This window comes from Taudactylus pleione, unplaced genomic scaffold (genome assembly GCF_031769625.1).
Source record: "Taudactylus pleione unplaced genomic scaffold, aTauple2 ptg001314l, whole genome shotgun sequence".
NCBI classification, from domain to species: domain Eukaryota; kingdom Metazoa; phylum Chordata; class Amphibia; order Anura; family Myobatrachidae; genus Taudactylus; species Taudactylus pleione.
This window is the reverse complement of record NW_028285714.1, coordinates 702,828-725,887: the sequence shown is the minus strand read 5'-3', so window position 1 is coordinate 725,887 and position 23,060 is coordinate 702,828. Positions and strand designations below refer to the sequence as shown.

The window sequence follows — 23,060 nt, the reverse complement described above, 5'->3', positions numbered from 1 at the left end:
TCTGGTCACTTTCGCCATTCAGTGACTGCATGCCGAAGACTGGAGCACCAGCAAACACTCTTGAACCTTCCCCGCCATCACCTACAGCAAGAGGTTGTGACGCGGTGGAACTCAACCCTCTATATGCTTCGGAGGATGGAGGAGCAGCAAAAGGCCATTCAAGCCTATACATCCACCTATGACATAGGCAAAGGAGGGGGTATGCACCTGACTCACACGTGAAGTCAGTTCAGACACTGCCAGCTTGAGTCAGGTCATTCCCCTCATCAGGCTTTTGCAGAAGCAGCTGGAGAAAGTGAAGGAGGAGCTAAGACGGAGCCCGCTCGGCATGTGGGACTTGTGGATGAAGCCCTTCATTCACTTTGCCAGGACTCCAGGGTGGTCAGTCTGTTGAAATCAGACCACTACATTTTGGCCACCGTGCTCGATCCTAGGTTTAAAGCCTATGTGGTGTCTCTCTTTCTGGCCGACACAAGCCTGCAGAGGTGCAAAGACCTGCTGGTGAAAACACTGTCAGCTGAAGTGGAACGTGACACGTTAACAGCTCCTTCTTCAGTTTCTCCCACAACTGGGACTGCCAGGAAACAACTTAGGTATCCTAAGCAACCTGCTGGCGGTGATGCAGGGCAGGCAGGACCAAGTTTGGACACATGGTCCAGACTGAAGGACATGGCAACAATTTCTGACATGTCTACTGTCACTGCATATGATACTGTCACCATTGACAGAATGGTGGAGGATTACATCGGTGACAGCATCCAAGTAGGCATGTCAGACAGTCCATACCTGTAATGGCAGGAAAAAGAGGTTGTCACGGCCAGGGTATTTCAGCATGGCGCTAGGCGGGTGTTACCTGTGAGGTCGTTGTGGCGCGGGCTGTCTGGTGGCGGAGCTGGTGTCTGGCGGGGGGCTTTGGCTGCGCGCGATGTTGTGCGGCCCTGTTGTCACTCTGCACTGGTGAGGCCTGGCGTCGTCTCCGTTCCGTTTGGCATGGGCGCCGCCATCTTGCCTTCTGGCCATGTGATGTGGCTGGCCAATCCTGGTGAGTCACATGTTCCCTCCGGCCAGTAACAGCACGGCATGGGGTATTTAGGAAGGGTCAGTGCCTTCCTTCTTTGCCAGTGCAACGTGTATCTCAGCCTAGCTGAGAGGAAGTTCCCTGTGCTTTCCTGTTCCTGTGAATTCGCTGTCTGCCAGTCTGCCTGTCAGCTCCTAGTTCCCACTGGACTACCCCGCTACCTCCACCACCCTTGCCCATACCTGAGTGCCTGAGCCTGCTGACATCCTGCGCTTCAGTTCACTACCTGCAAACCTGGCTTGATTATTTTAAGTTTCACTACCTGCAAACCTGGCTTGATTATTTTCAGTTTCACTACCTGCACACCTGGACAGCTCTAATTGTTTCTACCTGGACATTAACCCTTTTGCTCCCACCACAGAACTCTTGTGCACATTTATATTTTCCTGGACTTTTATTTACTGCCACATTATATGTCTACTCAAGCACTTATTAAAAATCCTAGTTTTATTTACAAATCTGCTTCTGTGATCGCTCCTGCTACCACCCCGGGTCCACAAACAACCCAGAACATAACAGTTTGCACTGGCCACATGGAGCCGGCCACGGATCAGGAGTCAAGAGTGGATTTGTTCAGGTGCATTTCTGGTCGTTTAGAAAATCTGGAAAACGTGCAGCATCAGATGGCTAAATTTCTGCAAGAGATGTCCAAGCGACAGGATAGTTTGCAAACTTCCTTTTCTACCCCTGAAGTACCAGCATCTACATCCGCATCAGCGTCTGGGAATACAGGAAGCAGATCATCTCCCCGCTTACGTCTTCCTTTACCAAATAAATTTGTCGGCAATCCTAAACTCTGCCGAGGATTCCTAAATCAGTGTGACATACATTTTACCCTGCAGCCTGACAACTTTCTAACTGCAAAAACTAAAGTGGCTTATATAGTCTCTCTGGTATCCGGCCAGGCCTTGGCTTCCCCACTCTGGGAGCGCTCAAATCCGCTGCTGGATAATTACGCAGGCTTTGTGTCATCCTTCAGGAGGATTTTCGATGAACCTGGGCGTACTGTATCAGCATCATCAAACATCATGACACTGAGACAAGGGGTCCGTCCTGTCAGTCAATATGCCGTGCAATTTAAAATTTTAGCATCAGAGCTCAAATGGAATTAGGAAGCCCTCACCTCGACCTTCTGGCATGGGTTTGGTAGACCGACTAAAGGACGATCTAGTCACTCGAGAGCTTCCTACTAATCTGAATGACATGATTTCGTTGTGTATCAAAGTTGACCTACGCTTCAGGGAACGTCAGGCTGAAAAAAACAGAACTGACGGGCAAAGGTCATTTACCCCCTCCATTTCTACCCGTCCCATTCCTTCCCCTACTGAAGAGGAGCCTATGCAGGTGAATCATACACACCTCTCTAAAGAAGAACGTCAGAGAAGAATGCAAAAGAACCTCTGTCTACTGCGGAGAGTCCGGTCACCTGCTGATCTCCTGCCCCCATAAACCGGGAAATGCCAAATCCTAACTGACCCTGGAGACATCAAGTTAGGAGTTATGAACCCGTCTCCAAAAATTAAAGATTTCACGATTACCATAGCCTTGGATCTTAAACCCAAACCTGTCTTTGCTACTGCTCTACTCGACTCGGGAGCAGCCGGAAATTTCATAACGTCTAGTTTCATAGATAAATTTCAGATTCCTTGTTTGTCTCTCAACCATGCCATCTCTCTGACCTCTATAGACGGACGCCCTCTAACTAACGGGATAGTCACCAAAGAGACTCAACCAGTATTGGTCCGAATTGGTGCACTTCATTCTGAGTCCTTAAAATTCCTGGTGATATCAGAGGCCTCTCAAGAAATTGTTCTTGGTCTACCCTGGTTACGTCAACATAATCCCAGGATTGATTGGAGTTCTATGCAGATTCTGTCATGGGGTATGGACTGTCAGAAATCCTTTCTTCCAAAAAATTCGACCTGTGAGAAAGACAGTTCCATTAGTTTCTTCTGCCATTCCCAAGGAATATCAGATGTTCGCCGACATTTTCTCTGAACAACAAGCAAATATCTTACCCCTTCATAGGGAATGGGACTGTCCAATTGAATTGATACCTGATAAGATACCACCTCGCGGTCGTACCTATCCGCTGTCCTTGCCTGAGACTCAAGCCATGACCGAATACATCCGGGACAACCTGGCAAAGGGGTTCATTCGCCCCTCTACTTCACCTGCCGGAGCTGGGTTTTTCTTTGTTGGCAAGAAGGACGGTGGTCTAAGACATGTATCAATTATCGAGGCCTTAATGACATTACTGTAAAGAATCGATACCCTCTTCCCCTGATTACTGAGTTGTTTGATAGGGTCAAGGGCTCTGTCATTTTTTCGAAATTAGATCTAAGAGGGGCTTACAACCTCATTCATATCCGAGCTGGCGATGAATGGAAGACCGCTTTTAATACCAGAGATGGACATTTCGAGTATTTAGTAATGCCTTTTGGATTGTGTAATGCCCCTGCTGTCTTTCAAAGTTTCGTTAATGAGATTTTCCGGGATCTGTTATATGTTTCGGTTGTTGTCTATCTGGATGACATACTGATTTTTTCACCCTCTGTGGCTAAACATCAAGAACATGTTAAAGAAGTTTTGACCCGTTTGAGAGAAAACCACCTTTACTGCAAACTGGAGAAGTGCGTCTTTGGAGTGCCCAGTGTACCTTTTCTCGGCTATGTAATATCTGGCTCCAGTTTAGAAATGGACCCCAAGAAGGTACAGGCAATTCTGGATTGGACCCGACCTCAAACACTGAAGGCCATCCAGAGATTTTTGGGCTTCGCAAATTATTATAGACGCTTCATTAAGGGATTTTCTACACTGCTGGCTCCCATTACAGCCTTGACTCGCAAAGGTGCTAATCCTGCCCAATGGTCACCTGAGGCAGAGTCTGCCTTTCATCTTCTAAAACAGGCCTTTATCTCAGCACCAGTTCTTCGACAACCCGATCTGGACCGGCCTTTTTTGTTGGAAGTAGACGCATCATCTGAAGCTGTGGGAGCAGTCTTGTCTCAACCTTATGAGGACAACCGAGTCCATCCGTGTGGGTTCTTTTCTAAAAAATTCTCTCCTGCCGAAAGGAACTATGCCATAGGTGAGCAAGAACTACTAGCTGTAAAGTTGGCATTGAAGGAATGGAGATATTTGCTAGAAGGCGCCAAGTTTCCATTTACTGTATTTACGGACCATAGAAATCTCCTATTTCTCAAAAACCTCCAATGTGTGAGTCCTCATTTAGCCCGCTGGGCAATATTCTTTGCCTGGTTTCAGTTCACCCTGACCTTCCGGTCTGGAGCACTTAATCAGAAGGCTGATGCCCTATCGAGATCTCTCCTCTGTGATGATCAATCTGAAAATCAAAGCAATACCCCTGTTATGGAATCAAGAGTTTTCGCCGCATTACAACTTCAGCCTCCTACGGGAAAATCATTTGTGGCCCCGGAATTAAGGAAGCAGCTTCTCACTTGGGCACATTCCTCTCGCTTCGCAGGGCACTCAGGCACTCGGAAGACCTTGGAGTTCCTGAAAAGACACTATTGGTGGCCTTCTATGAAGGCAGATATAATGGAGTTTATCTCTTCCTGCTCCTCCTGTGCCCAGCATAAATCATAACGACAAGCTCCAGCTGGGGAATTGCTTCCATTACCTACTCCATCACGTCCATGGACGCATCTCTCCATGGATTTCATCACAGACCTGCCAGTCTCTCAAGGTTTCAACACTATCTGGGTTGTAATAGACCGATTTTCTAAGATGGTCCACTATATACCGTTGAAGAAGTTACCTTCTGCCCCTGACCTGGCACAGTTGTTTGTCCAACACATATTTCGTCTACATGGCCTTCCTGCTGAAATTGTCTCTGACCGTGGTGTGCAGTTTACTGCAAAATTCTGGAGGGCTTTGTGTTCTGTTCTTCAAGTGAAGTTAAACTTTTCCACGGCCTACCATCCGCAAAGCAACGGCTCCACCAAGAGAGTTAATCAAGATCTAGAGACTTTCTTAAGAATTTTTATGTCATCTTCCCAGGACAATTGGGCTGCCTTGCTGCCGTGGGCTGAGTTTGCACATAATGCTTCCTACCACTCGTCAACTAACCAAACGCCATTTCAGGTTGTATATGGCCTTCATCCTCGTGTTCCCGAATTCCGAAGCCTGCCTGTTTTCGATGTTCCGGCCGTGGAGGACACGGTGCAGAATTTTGCTGCCATCTGGACTCAAGTACAGTCTGATTTGTTGAAGGCATCCTCTCGCTATAAGACCCAGGCTGATAAGAAGCGTAAAATAGTTCCACGCATGCAAGTAGGAAACCAGGTCTGGTTGTCTACTCGGAACCTTCGTCTAAGAGTTCCGTCTATGAAATTCGCACCCCGCTTCATCGGTCCCTTCACCATAACAGAAGTCATTAATCCAGTGGCCTACTGTTTAAAGTTACCACCATACCTAAAAATTCCCAATTCCTTCCATGTTTCCTTATTAAAGCCCCTAGTCCTGAATAAGTTCCATAATGCTCTACCTGCTTCTCCTCGAGTCCAGACGGAGAGAGGAGTTGAGTTTGTAGTCGCCCAGATCTTGGACTCTCGTCTGCGCAGAGGTCATCTTCAGTATTTGTTGGACTGGAAAGGTTACGGTCCAGAGGAACGTTGCTGGACCGATGCTCGTGATGTCCACGCTCCAACGCTCATCAGGAGATTCCATTCTGCCCATCCGGAGAAGCCTGGTGAGTGTCCTGAGGCCACCCCAAAAGGGGGGTTACTATCATGGCCAGGGTATTTCAGCATGGCGCTAGGCGGGTGTTACCTGTGAGGTCGTTGTGGCGCGGGCTGTCTGGTGGCGGAGCTGGTGTCTGGCGGGGGGCTTTGGCTGCGCGCGTTGTTGTGCGGCCCTGTTGTCACTCTGCGCTGGTGAGGCCTGGCGGCGTCTCCGTTCCGTTTGGCATGGGCGCCGCCATCTTGCCTTCTGGCCATGTGATGCGGCTGGCCAATCCTTGTGAGTCACATGTTCCCTCCGGCCAGTAACAGCATGGCATGGGGTATTTAGGAAGGGTCAGTGCCTTCCTTCTTTGCCAGTGCATCGTGTATCTCAGCCTAGCTGAGAGGGAGTTCCCTGTGCTTTCCTGTTCCTGTGAATTCGCTGTCTGCCAGTCTGCCTGTCTGCTCCTAGTTCCCACTGGACTACCCCGCTACCTCCACCACCCTTGCCCATACCTGAGTGCCTGAGCCTGCTGACATCCTGTGCTTCAGTTCACTACCTGCAAACCTGGCTTGATTATTTTCAGTTTCACTACCTGCAAACCTGGCTTGATTATTTTCAGTTTCACTACCTGCACACCTGGACAGCTCTAATTGTTTCTACCTGGACATTAACCCTTTTGCTCCCACCACAGAACTCTTGTGCACATTTATATTTTCCTGGACTTTTTATTTACTGCCACATTATATGTCTACTCAAGCACTTATTAAAAATCCTAGTTTTATTTACAAATCTGCTTCTGTGATCGCTCCTGCTACCACCCCGGGTCCACAAACAACCCAGAACATAACAGAGGTAATTTGGAGGCCCCTGTACAAATTGGCTCTATTTTACCTGAGTTGCCCCCCCTCCAGTGTGTACTCCGATTGTTTAGTGCAGCTGGGAACCTTGTCAGCAAAAGGCATAGGAGGTTGCTTCCACAAAATGTGGAGAAGATGATGTTTATAAAAATGAATTACCAACTCTTCCAGGGAGACCAGCCTCCAGAACGTACAGAGGGACCTGTGGTGGTAGATTTCAGCGGGGACGAATTCATACTCTGTGAAGATGAGGATGTACACAACACTGAAGAGGGTGAGGAATCTGTGGATGAGGAGGATGAGGACGACATCTTGCCTCCGTAGAGCCAGTTTGTGCAGGGACTGATTAATTGCCAGCTTGTTTTTTGGGGGCCCAAACGAACCAATCATTTCAGCCACAGTCGTGTGGCAGACCCTGGCGCTGAAATGATTGGTTTGTTAAAGTGTGCATGTCCTGTTTATACAACATAAGGGTGGGTGGGAGGGCCCAAGGACAATTCCATCTTGCACCTCTTTTTTTTCTTTGCATTATGTACTGTTTGGGGCCTAGTTTTTCAAACTGCCATCCTGTCTGCCACTGCAGTGCCACTTCTAGATGGGCCACGTGTTTGTGCCGCCCATTAGGGTCGCTTAGCATAGTCATCCAGCTACTTCGGTGCAACCTTTTGGACTAAAAACAATATTGTGAGGTGTTCAGAATAGACTGGAAATGAGTGAAAATTAATGTTATTGAGGTTAATAATAGCATAGGAGCAGAAAAACCCAGAAATTCTGTGACTTTAGCTGTTTTTATGCTTTTTTTAAAAAAAAAACAGATCCAAAACACAAAACCCAGAACCCAAAACATGGAAGGGTGGTTTTTGCAAAACCAATCCAGATCCAAAACACGAAGAAAAGTCCAGATCCAAAACCAAAACACAAAACACGAAAAGTGGCCGGTGAACACGCCTAGTACATACCACAAGGGGAAACAGCAGAGCATGTCAGTATTATTAAGATGTGACTTATCCAGAGAAGAAATGTTCAGCAGTAATTAAAATGAATGGTGACCCTAAGGACTTTATCCAAAGTCTCCCCTCCAGTAAAACTGGGCAATCCTGTTATTATTATTACTACTGTTATTATAATTATTTTATTAACACTATTTGTGTTCCATCACTTCTATAGCTGTGAGCCAATCAGTGGCCGTTACCATGGCAAAATGATTGTGCTAATTACACTAATTACACTGCCTTCAGAAATCTTCTCAGTACTATTCGGGAAACCCCTAAATCTCTATTTTTTCCCCATATTTAAATGAAGCCACTTACTTTTTTAAACTGTTACTATGATACATAATATATAGTATGTGTCCACATGCACACAATTGTTCTGAGAGCTGCAGTTATATGACCTAGGTCATTAACTGAGCAGCATGATACAAAATCACAATGAATGAAAACAATGATCAAGTTCACAGCAATGATCTTGATGTAGGCAATGTTCCAAACCAGGGTCATGTAGAAATTGGTACATTAATAAACACTTGGAATCACGCCCACGTAACATCAAAGCAATGCAGTGACGCCAAGCTGGAACTTGTATGCATAAGTGTAAAAGTAACATGTATATTGTGACCGCACATTATATGATATGCCAATCTATGATTTTGGTAAAAAATAGCCTGTTTCATACCAAATTGTTTGTTTGGTATGAGTGGCATGAAGGAGCCAGCATTAGTAGGGCATGCTGGTTCTAGTAGTGCTAGTTGGGGTTCCCAGGGGTGACTCCCAGGTAAGCTGGCTCTCAATGTGGATGCATTTATGTATGTGCCTTTATCAGGAGGCCTTACATTTGACAAAATTTATATGTGCCTTTATCATGAGGCCTTATAATTGGTATATTTTACATTTGGGGTGAGCGTTCAGGCGTAAGGCCCCCGGGGCTGGTCTGGCTGGGCCCCCTCATGGCATCACCACTTAATACACATAGTTGCTTTTTACATCACATATTATGTTTGTATTTTTTTCATGTAATAATTCACATATATTTTAACCCCTTTTTCCAACACTCATTAATTAGTCTTACACACCTATACTTTACACTGCACTGTCACTCTTTTTCCATTTTTCGTGTGATGCCCTGGGGGGTCCTGGGCTGGATGTTTTTCGGGGTGCACTGCGCCCCAGATGTGAACCCCTTAGTGTTAGGGACTGCTAGTGACAGAGAAGCCGTGACGTGGCCTAGCAGCTTCCCATGTATTTGCAAATGCATGCAACTAATATCTCTGATATCTATGACCATATAGTTTTCATATATTGTTGCAGGTACTATTCAGTGTGCTGAGGAACACTAGGGGGTTAAACCCCCCTCCTTTTTCTACTCCCCTATCTCTTCCCAGCCCTTCCCCATGAGGCCATGGCCCTTTTACAGGTGTTATGTCCCTATTTAAATAATGGGGGGACGCCTATGCTCTCAATGGCACAGGGAAACCAAAAGTCTAGTTACTGCTCTGCTCACATCCATCATGATCAATCGAATTGCCTTCACGGTTTACAATTTATTTGTATATTTTTTCAGTATATATAAAATTATGCTTGCATAGTCTCTCCAATTGTAGAGAACAGACCAGCCTCCTGAAATAGGGCCATAATGACACAATTTGCGAACACTCACATCATTGTGGCAAGCCGCAAACTCCAAAATGTTGCAAATTGCAGCATTGTATAGGGAACAAGAGCACATTTGACACAATGCATTTCGGCATCTCTCCTCGTGCCTCCCCCCTGGGTCTTTCTCTGCAGCATTCCCATTGAGGCTTGTAAAATTGCACACAATAAGAATAGATCATGCAAGCTGCCCTCAAGAAAAAGTAAATACAAGAATTGCTACTTTGCCCATGGCTGTATGAACTGCCTATGGGGTCTAGTTACTAAGCAGTGTTAGGAGACAGAGTGAAAAGTGATAAGAAAGTGATAAGGTGCCAGTCAATCAGCTCCCAACTGTCATTTTTCAAACACAGCCTGTGAGATGACAGTTGGGAGCTGATTGGCTGGCACCTTATCACTGACTTATCACTTTTCATTCTGTCTCCTAACACTGCATAGTACATAGACCCCTAAATCTTGTAGCTAAAGCTAGGAAGGAGGTGGCACTGTGATAAAGGAAGCAGATGATGCTGCATTGTGAAGTGACACGTTTTACACTATATTTGCTGCCCACTTGCAGGGGAGAGAGAATAGAATTTACTTTTGATCTGTCATCCAAGCAACAGCTGACGCTCAGCCACATGCTTATGCAATCTGTTTGTGTTTCTCAGCCAAAGACTTTCTTAAACAAGTCTCTCAATATGGATCTGATGTATTTATCAAAGTTTATCAGTAGTTTGTATTAATATGAGACAAGTAGACATAACACAACAGCAAAACACTTTTATTTTTGATTCAGTGTATTCCATCACAGACATGTTTACTGGATATTTATTTTTACAAAAGCAAATACATGCGTTATACGTTCACACATTACTTTTGTAATACTGCTGATAACATTAAAAAAAGATATATAAAAGCAAGAGCACTTGGCAGTGTAAAGGCAATGTTTTGGTGAAAAACATGGCTACTTAGCATTCAAACTACATGCAAAAGTACACTCATTCTATAGATATGTAATAAGAAATGACATATAGATATTGCCATTATCGTTTACTATGCCCTAAAGATTATAATTTTGTTAAGTGATCAATGTTATGGTTGATGCTTTAGTTGGGTTGACCATGGTGTAGTGGTCATTGGCATTTGTTGTCTAAGGTCTTCGAGATCAAACTAAAAGGGGTTATGTATCAAGACTTGGAGAGAGATAAAATTGAGAGTTAAAGTACCAACCAATCAGCTCCTTACTGCCACTTTACAGGCTGTGTTTGAAAAATGATAGGAGCTGATTGGTTGGTACTTTTTTTAATCTCTCTCCATGGCCTGATACATCTCCCCCAAATATGGTAACTCCCTACTTCCTTTGTGAGTCAATGTCACATATAACTGTATAGCCGTTCCTCAACAGAAACAATTATGAGGCTAAGCAAATACAGTGCCAAGAAAGAACATAACTATTGAAACATTGGTAGTATACTAAATTCAGACATAGATTCTGCTTCAAAACATTATATAAGCCATTCTTCAACAGGCCTAACCTATGAGTATCTACCCCAAAACATGTGACTGTTTCTAGACTTAGGTCTCCATTTACTAATGTGTTTTATCACCAAAACGAGTGATAAATGTCACTGTGTATGATAAATGGGGCTCCAGCCAATCAGCTCCCATTGTCATTTTTCTAACAGTTGACAGTTGGGAGCTGATTGGCTGGAGCACCATTTATCATACAGAGTGACATTTATCACTCGTTTTGGTGATAAAACTCGTTAGTAAATGAGGCCCTTACCTCGCTAATTTGTTCATTTGTGATAATGTTGTTTTGGAGTAGGAATCAGCAATTGTAATATTGATAATACTTGTAAGTTTAACTCTACAAACATTTACTATCCTTCCCTGACCCACAACATGAGCACAATGGGTTTAATTAGCCAGTCAATGATGCAAGCATCCATAAGGCTTTTTACCTATTGTCATTAGTTTTAAGGGTTTTACTATTGTTTTTATTGCTAGTGCAGTAAATGTAAATGGGTCTGAAGATAAAATCTATTTCCAATATCCCACTTTGTGTTTTACTAGCAATCTGATGTGTTGCTTTCTCTTTAATGCATTTACTGTAGGTAAATGCTCTGCGGAAGCCTACCGTGACTCAAAATCAATCAGTCTACAATGGTCTGATTGCTTGGTCTGTTTGTGGTCATTCTCCAACGGCACTATTTCCCCCTACTTAGGCCAGAAGTGATATCATTTGGCTTCTCTATACAGTATGAGGCTTAGAATAGGCAACATTGGGCTTTGCGTGGCTGCCTTAACATCAATGGAAATAAATATACATCTGTTTTCAAAGTAACATATAACAATTTATATCCAAATAAGAGTCTAAAAAACATTTTGTTAAATGAAATATTTTTTCTTATAGCATAAACATGGGAGTTATTTTAAAACATTTAATATTTATTCTCAAAGTCTATTAAACTACGCTGATGGTCAAAGAATAACTTAAGCGAATGGTTCTTGCTCTAGGTTGCACATATTATTCACTTTTACACCATGTCATTAACTCACTCTTCACCTGTAATGGAGGAATAAAATCAGTATTATATAGCTCATAAATTGTAATGGATGTAAAACATCAATTTTATCCCTGCAGCAAGTAGCTTGTGTGTTATCCCATATGAAGGCATCTACTCTTATTAATGATAGTGATGGAGAAAGAGGAGAATGCCTTGTTGTATTTCGTGAAATGCTGCGTTAGAACTAGTACTGTATAGTTTTATATCGTATTGTATAAGGCTGTCACAGTCATTTCAGTCCCAGGAGACTTGCTGAATAATAGCATTTGGAGAAAGTGTTTTGCTTCTTATTTATTCTTCTAATATTTATCCCATTCAACATGTTTGAAACGACAACCCAAGTACTGCATATAATATATTAATATAACCCGCTCCTTCCGAAAAATAAAACAAATGTAAATAAATATTTTAAACACTGCTACCTATATTAACTTACTAAGCACCTTTACACTATTGAACAACAGGGTGAGACTTGTGCAACCCAAGCTGCTGCAGTATGCAGTATTGTCAGTTGTTTCAGCTTTTTGTTTCAGCCTGTTCTTCAGAAACAAACAAGTAGAGATCCTTGTTACAATACAAGTAATAATCACTGCAACTTGTTATCTTATCTGTGTCCGAGCAAACATTTTGTTACATTCAAGTCTATCACTTTCCTGAGGACTAGAGACCTGAATACATATTGAAATTGATTCTTGGGGGTATATTTATTAAAGTGCGGGTTTATAGAAGTGGAGATGTTGCCCATAGCAACCAATCAGATTCTAGCCATTATCTTCTAGGAGGTGCTAGATAAATGATAAGTTTAATCTGAGTGGTTGCTATGGGCAACATCTCCACTTCTATAAAACCATCACTTTAGTAAATATACCTCTTGTAATTTGTAAGAAATTCAAGGATTGCTGCAACAGCTATAAAAGTACAGCTCATATTGGTGTTAGAGGACTAATAACCTTAAAATACAAGTTTGCTTATACAAAAGAAGTATACAAAAGTTTTAGGGGTCTATGTATCATTGCATTTTTGCAGGATTTAGTGCTTCTACCTAGTGAATAGAACCTCCTTACTGATGATGACTATCCCTGGCGATTGCCAGCAGTATCCTTCACCCACGATTCTGCCTCCTGCAAAGTATGGTAAAGCCTCTTTAGTCTGGGCAACAGCAGTACCATCATTACCCTCCAATTGCTATCACCATCTCACTGTGGCATTTTGTGGGCTGCCCACAGGAAAACAATGTTTATTACTATAATAAAACATTTTTCCATTTTTCTTAAATTTTTCACTTTTTTTCTTTTATTTTCTATATTTTAAACCACCTTTTATATATATATTGTTATTAACCCATGCTAAATAATGATTATCTGCCAAACAACAGAAGCATAAATAGGTATATGTGGGAGCCGGAAAGCTGAGTAGCCTGGCAAGCAGTAAGACTACTGAAATAAAATGTCAAAATATACGTATTCACTATGTTTATATGAAATCGCTCATGGTGATTTGTAGACCTCTGCAAAATATTGAATATTTATCCACAAATTTCATGATAGTGTCCTTTAATTCCATGTCATCTAAACTTCCTTTTAACAAATGTCTTTTAAATGTCCATTCATGCAGTGGTTTAGGCTGACAATTTTGGCAACTTTATTCGAGAACCAGGGGTGTTTGGAACTGCCTAAAAATCCTATTCATCTGCCATATGTGTGGTCATTGGCACACCTAGACACTATAACTAGACATTTGATCCAGTCAATCAGCTTGAGAGTAGCCAAAGAAGTCCAATTTTGTAACCAAAATGTGTGGCCAGATTGGGCACAGATCCGATCAATCAGTACTCAGGCTTAGTGAACTCGATGGATATGCACCAGTTGTGAACACATGTAATCTGCAGTGGACAGGTACAAAAACCACTTCAACTTCGAAGCATAACAGCTATGGTGAATCTTACAATTACTCCGGCTATCCCACAATATTAAAATTACTTCACAAAAACTCATTACCATTAATATTCACACATATAATTAAATAAAACAAAAACAAATATTTACTGCAATCTTTAAATCTATAAGTAACTAACTACAACAGAAATCTAATCACCCAAACCACTAAATGCTAGAAATCACCATGTGTTCTAGTTTCCTTTACATAAATATTGTTAGAGCATTCTTCATTTAGTTACAGAAAAAGTTGTGGCTAAAAATCACATTAGTTACACAAGAAACCATATTAAAAAAGTTAGGAAAAAGAGTTACACAATTACCTGCCTTGGTAAACAATGTTAATATTAATAACAATCGATTTTATCCCTACCCATACTTGATAAAGCAATTAAGTGCTAGATTATAGTAATGCAGTGCAATTAGCCCCAACTACCACACAAGGCTATTAATAAAGTACAAACTATATTAAAGCAATTAGGGTTAAAGCAATACAGGTTTCCCAAAATAGGTGGGTCAAACCCAGCCATGCTCTCCTAAATAGTGTTTAAAATCAAAGGATATTTGATGTAAATAGGATAAACACAACACATGTAAAATGCTAAATAATGACTATTTGCCGAACAAAAGAAGCAGAAATATATATATTTTTGCCAGTTATATTTAACTAAAGGGCTCTAAATAATGTGTGCCCATTCATTTTTAGAAGCATCCTATACTATAATCAATTCGGTATACTGATAATTGAAATCCCCAAATCTCTGTTTTATAGTAATAAAACAGTAAGAGGGTAGCTTTAAGGCTGCTTTGAATGATTGAACTTTTACAGCTAGAAATGTTCACATTTTCATAGTGCATACTCGCTCCCTTGGTGACAGGGTGAGATGCATTGAGAACATTACTCTCCTTTCACACGGGTACAGCTACTTTTTAACAATGTTGCATGTAACTTATTTTCTGAGCTTAATTATTGCACTTTCAGCATGGGAGTGATTTAGGGCCTGATTCAGAGGGTGATGCTAAACCCGTTGCCGCTGCATCTTCGTAAGCAGCGGTAGTGAGAATTTATGCTAATACCACAGCCACTGTAATTTGTACAGAGAAGCCAACCTTCTACATATGAAGATGCACCATGGGTCACACATCAGTCAAAACATTGAACTTCTGAGCATCCCTATGGCTTCTTAGAATGTCAGTTAGAAATAGGCCGCCAGTGCCAGTGCAACTACATACAAAGAAACAGATGCCCAAAAAACACTCAAGACATACCCATATTTGGCTAGCCAGTCACTGTTGTCTACCATAAAAGCACCATATCTATCACTCTGCGTTCCAATACTCACTACAGCCGCCATTGATAAACCATTACACACATGTGCAGTACTAAATATTGTCCAACTGCGAAAAATCAGAATAGCGTCAACCTCAGAATCAAGTCCTTAGTTCTTATGACAGCTAACTCTTTTCTAGCTGGAAAAATGGTAATGGTCAAAGCGCCTGTGTGACATAAATTAATTTGTGCTAATTCTTGATACAAATAGTACATCCACAAAACCTTACAATGCTCTATATCAGGACAAGCTTAGATATACTACAATATGAAAAATGTAGCCATTAATGAAAATCATTTACATCTCGGGCATCACTGACCAGCTTCTACCTGTGTCTCAGAGAAAAGAATAAAAGCTCATATTCCATTGTTAAAAAAATATAGGAAATGTATAAATATATTGCCATCATTTTCTATTCTCCAACTGCTAAAAAGTAAATAAGTGTAACTGGTTAGAAGAGCCAAAGGGTGATTTTAACGCTTTTAACATCCTAGCACAACCCTCACGTTGGTTAACTTTAAATAACACCCCATTTGATACAAAGAAACGGAATGTTTTGGTCTAACCTTCCTGTGACATTTTAAATGGGGTGATCATTGATTATTTAATGAATGGTTTGCCTGAGTGTAACTGTGGTATGGCAACAGTATTATATTTTATTTAGTCTCACCAATAAAGATAAATTAATAATGGTACACAAGCTATATATAATAAAGTACTTTTAGAATCTCTAGTATCTGACAACATGCTATTTTCAGAAAATATAAAACAATGGAGTTTCAGCTGTTCCAGAAATAAATATTCTAAGAAGCCACTGGCTTAACTTGTTGCAAATCCACCCAACCACAGCAAATCTACCCATGATTTACACACACAAGAACACACTTATATTATGTATATATACCTATATATATGTAGAACATCTGGCAATTAGCCATGCATCGTTCCTATGGGAGAGATGCACCTTTCATCACTAAAGTATGATCACTTATTTACTTGAAACCATGTAATACATTTAATTTCTCAGATGTGATGTTTTGTTTAGGCACAGCAATGTTGCTCCATTCCATACAAATATATTGTTTTTATTTTACATACCCATCATAACATGTTTCACGCCAAACCTTTTTTCCTAGTTAATCTTAACACTTATGTTTTTTGGTCTGCACCTTTTATATTTCCCCAATATTTATAGATTCCCATATAGAAATACTCCTACACTTCACGACACCATGTACACAATATACATGTGTTATTCCCTAGCTGAATGAGCCCCCAAATACTTTCTTTGATCAGACCTAATCTAAAGTGGGAGATTATTCACATACACTTAACAGTCCAGAAAATTATGTCATATAGTAAAATCAGAAACACTATTTTTCATATATCTATGGCTGTGTCACTAACAAAAGTATAGTTTGTATAATGAACCAGGCACCCAAGTCATATAAAATATTTCCTGTATTAATATTGGCCAGAATGCAAATATCTTTATCAGAGGTGGTGTCACTTGAAGACAGGACAGGAGAGCTTAGTGTGGCTGTTTGTGATTGGCTCGCAGTGGCATTGCGCAAAGGCAAATATTAACGGCCTCATGTGAATCGATCATCTGGGCAGAAGTTGACAAACATGGAATGGTTAACGGATCACATACAAGGTGTAAGTTTTTTCTTTTAAAGGAATACTGAAAACATGCAAACTGGTACACTACATGGCAGAGACAGTCGAAAGTCTTTCAATTTACACAAACCCAATCTGAAATGGTCTGAACCCATTTTCAGAGACATGTGGGGATAGATGATGGATTTAGAAATGGACAATCATTCTACAGTCTGTGTTATCCCATCCGTATGTCCACAATCATACTAATAATCAGAGCATTCTACTCTTTTTGTAATGAGCATCATCCAATTGTTTTCTTTTTTTTTAACTAGGACTATTCTATTCTGGCAAACAGATTCTGTATTTCCCAATTCCCTGTATGCTTAGAAAGGTGCTGCGGGACCATGGTATAAACAGTGAGCAGCACTTCCTTTTTTGGCGAAGATGCACTTCATTTATTTTAAAACACTATCCACAGCGGCTCTAAAAATACCATACATCTGGTTGCTTGGCACTCTGCTTATTTTTCTGCTAGGACTGCAGCTCTGCGTTCAATCTCCTGGGAGCACTGTCAGAACAATAACCTGTCCAAATACTTATGCAAGGCTGCTTCAAACTCAAATGCTGAGTGTTTAATAAACCCCTCTGGCGTCAAAGAGGTAACATTTCTATGTATTGGTCAGAAGCTATATACAAAGGTCTTGTAATGTTTTAGTAACAGAGTTTTAACACACTTTAAATAATTGCTGTCACTTTTGGACCCCACACCTTGAGAAGGAGAGATGATGCTACAGAGAACGGACGTAAAAGTGTTCTCATGTAAACAGTATCACTGCATTAAATTGTGGCCTAGACTCGGTCTTGTGTTTGACACTTAATATAATCAGTGTTAGATCCTTGTATAATTTCTGTAACATTTTCTATCTATAGATTGTAAGCTTGCGAGCAGGGCATTCCTACCTATATATCTGTCTGTTATTACCCAGTTTTATTCTATTGATGTTTATAATTGTAAAGCGCAACGGAATATGCTGCGCTATATAAGAAACTGTTAATAAATAAAAATAAAATACTTGTCATCAAAAGCTAAACTTCTGCTGAGCTAATAAACCAGCAATGGCCAGTATTAAATTGCAAGGATGGCACTCTCACAATGTGGAATATATCCATCTGTTTAAGGTCTTGGTGCATATTTAAAGTAATGCTCTTGCCTAACAAAAACATCACAATTAGGCACAAAGTTACAGTATTAAAATGGTAACTTTTTTCTTTGCATGCACTCTGCATTGATTTCTATATAAACTGATTTAGATGCACTGAGGTGTTCTTTGCATACATATGTAAAACAAGTGATTTAGTTGCACTATGTTGTGCAACGAGTTAAAAATAAACAATGTGATTTTTTTTTCCATTTTTTAACTGCTTGTCTCCAGCTTCAGATCCATTGACGCTCTTTAAACGTTGATGGCGTGGGCATGTTTCTTGCACAGAGGCTTATCCTTTTTGGAGTAAAAAGGCTGGCCCTCCAAATTCACGTGACAAACCTGGAACCCAAGACAATTAGGAATTTTATTATTTGCATAATAGTAGAGGGTATATGATGTCCCATTTATCTGTGTTGTGATTTATGTGCTGCTTTTTTCCCTTAAAGTCAGTAGTAGTTATCCTATGATCTGTGTGTGTGTGTGTGTGTGTGTGTATATATATATATATATATATATATATTATATATATATATATATTAGGGATGTGCAGGCTCGGTTTTACTCGGATTTACTCGGTTCTTATCGCCACTTTACCGCAAATTCGGATTTATTATATTGGCTATCCAAAACACATGATAGGCGATTGCCAATAAAATGCCGTTTAAAGATCCGAGTAAATCCGAGTAAAACCGAACCCGCACACCCCTAATATATATATATATATATATATATATATATATATATATATATATGCAAACAATATGGAGAGCGCAGTCATGAGAATAGTATAAAAACAACTTTACTTGTAATAATGCTCACATACATCAGAGTAAAAGACTTCACACATAGCCCGGTTATCAGCCCCCGTTAGCTCAGATCTCCACAGCCGTTGTAAGTACACCCGGAGTACCGCTGCCTCTGGAAAGAGCTATTGACGTGACAATGTCTCACGTAAGCTGGCCACGGCCAACGCTTTTCATCGATGACTTCGTCAGACACACCCTGACTAAGTCATTGACGGCTGTGGAGATCTATGAGCCGACGGAGGCTGATAACGCTCACGTCTGCGCTCTCCATATTGTTTGCATCCTTAGAAATTATGATCCTTCTGGCAAGAGGCCTTTGGGGATTGAGCTGCGATATATATTTGGAAGAAATATCTGGACATTGTTGGGACATATTGCGCTGAAGTGTGCTGTTTTATAGATATATATATATTTATATACATAAATATTTATACACATATATACACTGTATGTATATATTTTATGATATTGTGAAAAAAATTATGTAGGGTTTCCCTGTAAGTTGATAACCAGCACTAGGCTTTTAAGCCAAGGCTGATTGTCTAAAAAACAGGTCCTCATCTGTCTGTTTTTGCATTTAATGTTATTGCTGTTTTAAATCTTGTGGGCAAACCACCAGCAATGACGGGCTTTGAAATAATAATAATAATAATAATAATAATAATAATAATAACAATAATAATTATTTTATTTATATAGCGCTTTTCTCCTAAAGGACTCAAAGTGCTTTACATTTACAGTACAAAATACAAAATAAGCTTAAGCAAGGGATTAGTGAAATGCTTGGGGGAATATGTGAGTCTTGAGTCTAGTTTTGAAGGATTCTAGAGTGGAGGCCTCTCGAACTGTGCGGGGAAGTGAGTTCCAAAAGGTTGGAGCCACAAAACTGAAAGCTCAACCCCCAGACGAATTCCGTGAGATTCTAGGTACTGAAATGCCACCATATATTATATATACCTCTTGGAGCTGTTGATAATCAGTATTTCTTTCCTGTTATCGCTCCATCATGTTGCATATAGTGCACAATAAGTATGGACAAGTATAAATCTATATTAAAAAAGGTATACCATAATATAAGTTACATGAATAAGTGTGCCTAGATGGGAGCGGTGCAGGTATAAAGTGGCAGGCCTACTAAGTAGGTGTTTTCACATGGCAGCCTAGCATCTACATGGGTAGGAAAGCATTCCATGTCTAGTCTTGTATCACAAATGTGGTACAGTGTTCTATGACATAGATTGTGGAATAACAGGATGGCTCAGACATGGGAGTATAATCAGGGCCATATTAACAATGGGGCGGATGGAGCTACAGCTCCAGGCCTCCACGTAAAAGTAGGCCCATTGTCATGACAACATGATGACTGGCCATCTGCTCTCCACACGGCCAGCCATAAATCATATAGTAGTAACAATGTACTTCTATTTACCTCACAAAATGAAGCATTTTTTTCCTTTTACATAATTAGCGGGAACATTGGGGCTGAGAGTATAGAGGTGTACACGCCCACATGGCACTGGCCATGCCTCCTCTGCTTATCATAATAGGCCCTTGGTCATTTTCTGCTCCAGGCCCATGTGGCACTCAATCCGGCCCTGAGTATAATTACAAAGCAGTGGTTTTTGCAAGCTGACGCTTCTTGGCGGGTTTGACCTCAATATTTAAAGTGTCACTAATAATAAATGCAAAGCCTGGCATGTTTTGCACTTAATATTCGTGCCCCTTTAAACTTAGATAAGCATCAGCTTGCAAAAAAACGCTGCTTGATGTGCTCATGATGATGTTACAAGTGTAAAGGGATACTCACAGCACAGATGAAGCAGGTATCGTGCCAGGTGTGGCCAAGAGCCTCAATGAACTTGTCTCCAGCCTCAACAGGAAAATCACATCCATGGCATTTTGTACTAAACAAGGCAACGTAATCTGCAAAACACAAAGCTTAGCTAAAAACCAATCCATCTATAATTGATTTATTCTGAGTATTGTTATATTACATTTTATATTTTTTTTTCATCCATCAGAGTGTTTTATCTTAGAAGGTTTCAGATACTATGGAACAATTGATTTCTAGAAGGTTTATTTAATTACCTTACATGGTGGTAAGTATTATAAGTGGGCTGTAATCACCAATCTGTGAATTTCTTACCAAACTAAATACAGGTTGAGTCTCCCATATCCAAAATGCTTGGGACCAGGGGTATTTTGGATATCGGAATATTCCATATTTTGGAATATTTGCATCAAATAATGAAATATCTTGGGAATGGGACACAAATCTAAACACATAATGCATTTATGTATTATATACACCTTATACACATAGTCTGAAGGTAATTTTATACTATATTTTTAATAATTTTGTGCATCAAAAAAAGTTTGTGTACATACATAAAATGAATTTATGTTTCATATACACCTTATACACACAGCCTGAAGGTTATTTTATACAATATTTTTAATAATTTGTGCTTTAAACTAAGTTTGTGTACATTGAACCATCAGAAAGCAAATGTCTCACTTTTTCAGTCATGCTAAAACTATTCTGTATTTCAGAATATTCCGTATTTCGGAATATTTGGATATGGGAGACTCAACCTGTATACTTTTTGGAGTCCATTGACATTCCATTTGAATTGTGTGCACCTCTGCATCAGGCCCAAAGTGACAAGAATGCATAAAAATAACAATTGGCGAGTCAGCTCTATTTCACAAAGGGCCTTACATTTAGGTGGTGTGCGGTAGCAAACATGGTTTATTGTAGTACTATTGTTATACTTTATGTACTTATCTTCACCCCCATGATTTTTGTTTTTAACAAAACTAGACTTTGTTTTGCACGGAACATTTCCTTTTACATACAAAAATAGTTAAATAAAACAAATGCAACAGCCAGTGAATTTTTACTTCCTTTTGCATATTTCTACCAGCTGCAAAACAAACATGATAAAATAAAATAAGAGTATTATTATTCTAATCATAGTAAGGAATTATCATGGCTAGAATTGAGATATTCTCATGGATCAGTTTAGGGGACATTTTTGTTTTATGTCAAGGGTTCAAAAATGTGCTAATTTACAATTTGTTTATATTAAAATTGTCAATGTTATGCATACCTGTTTTAAAGAATGTTTAAAGGGTATAAAACTTAATTTGTCATTTAGTACATTTTGGGGGAAATCCAATTAGCCACGGGATTAATACTTAGAGGTGGACGTTTCCTCACAGCTTCAGGAGCTGCAAGGAATAGTCAGTGAGAAAAGGCACCCATGGGGATTAACGCGCAGGGAAAACCCACTGATTCTGCACTTTACGTGGAATCAATGGATTAACGTGTGTCAACCCCTGGTTTACCGTGTGAGGAAAATGCTATTTAACTGAATAGTATTTCCCCATGCGGAGTTATCAATTAGCTGCCGGACATACTGAATGTATGTTTCAGCTGGACTTTCACATAACTGAGCATTACTGAACTGCCACAATGATAAATTAATAGTAAATCATAGTAAAAATTAGGCAGCTATAAAAACAAATAGTAGTATAAAACCAATACTCATCCAGTAGTGACAGGGAAGGAACTATTGACTTTCACATCAAACCTGCTTCTCTTCAGGAACTGATCACTTACCTTTATTGGTTCCCTGTCACTGCTGTATGAGACAAGGGGCATCTGTGCTAGAATTCAAATAAATACAATAATCCAACAGTGATGGGAAAGCATTGAAAACTAATAATCAACTCCGCTTATACATAGGAGTAAACGCATTTCCCATGCCACTGTCATGAGACCCACTGCATCAGTCCTGGAAAGATCAGTACAAAATGATCGCCCTTTCCCTAGAACCACCACTGCCAGTCTTGAGCAGCACATAGTAATCAGCAACAAAAAGGTTCCCGGTTGGTTCAGCCACAGATGCCATGAGGAGGAGTCACTCCCTGCTTTCATGCTAACTTGCTTAATAGCATATATAGGTTCTTCTGATTAGACCAGTGGTTGGAAGGGGAGAGGGTCAATCCAATTGGAGTGAATGCAATTTGTGATGTGTCTGACATTGTCATGTCATGTGTGAGTCAGCTGGCACAGTAAATAGTATACCGGACATATAATAAAGGAAATAATGTGTCTGACTGCGCGTGTCAGCAGTATTGATACAGTAAATAGTGACATAATGATGGACACACAGTGACTGGTGGTGTGACATATAGTGTATGGTATTATATAATGGGCTGGTAATATGAATTGTGGCATAGAGACATGAAGTATGTCTTTCATTATGGGATGGTTTGGGGCAATTGTTTGTGTGTTTGGGGGGAACAGTTTGGCTTCTCCCACTGTGTGGTGGGTAGGGGCACCTGGATTC

The 23,060-nt window shown here is 40.5% G+C and overlaps 1 protein-coding gene across 2 annotated transcripts in view; it reads right to left on the bottom strand.

The window, feature by feature from the left end:
• Nucleotides 1–18,072: 18,072 nt before the first annotated feature.
• The window catches only part of LDB3 (LIM domain binding 3), a 201,852-nt gene continuing 196,864 nt past the window's right edge, over nucleotides 18,073–23,060 (bottom strand). The window contains exons 8-9 of one of the 2 annotated variants that reach the window (XM_088463090.1): nucleotides 20,510–20,625; nucleotides 18,073–18,235 (exon numbers count right to left, since the gene is read on the bottom strand). In XM_088463090.1, coding sequence (XP_088319216.1) covers nucleotides 18,146–18,235; nucleotides 20,510–20,625 — 206 coding nt within the window. In that variant the 3' untranslated portion in view covers nucleotides 18,073–18,145. The remainder of the gene's footprint in view (nucleotides 18,236–20,509; nucleotides 20,626–23,060) is intronic. The other variant, XM_088463088.1, reaches the window with a different exon arrangement.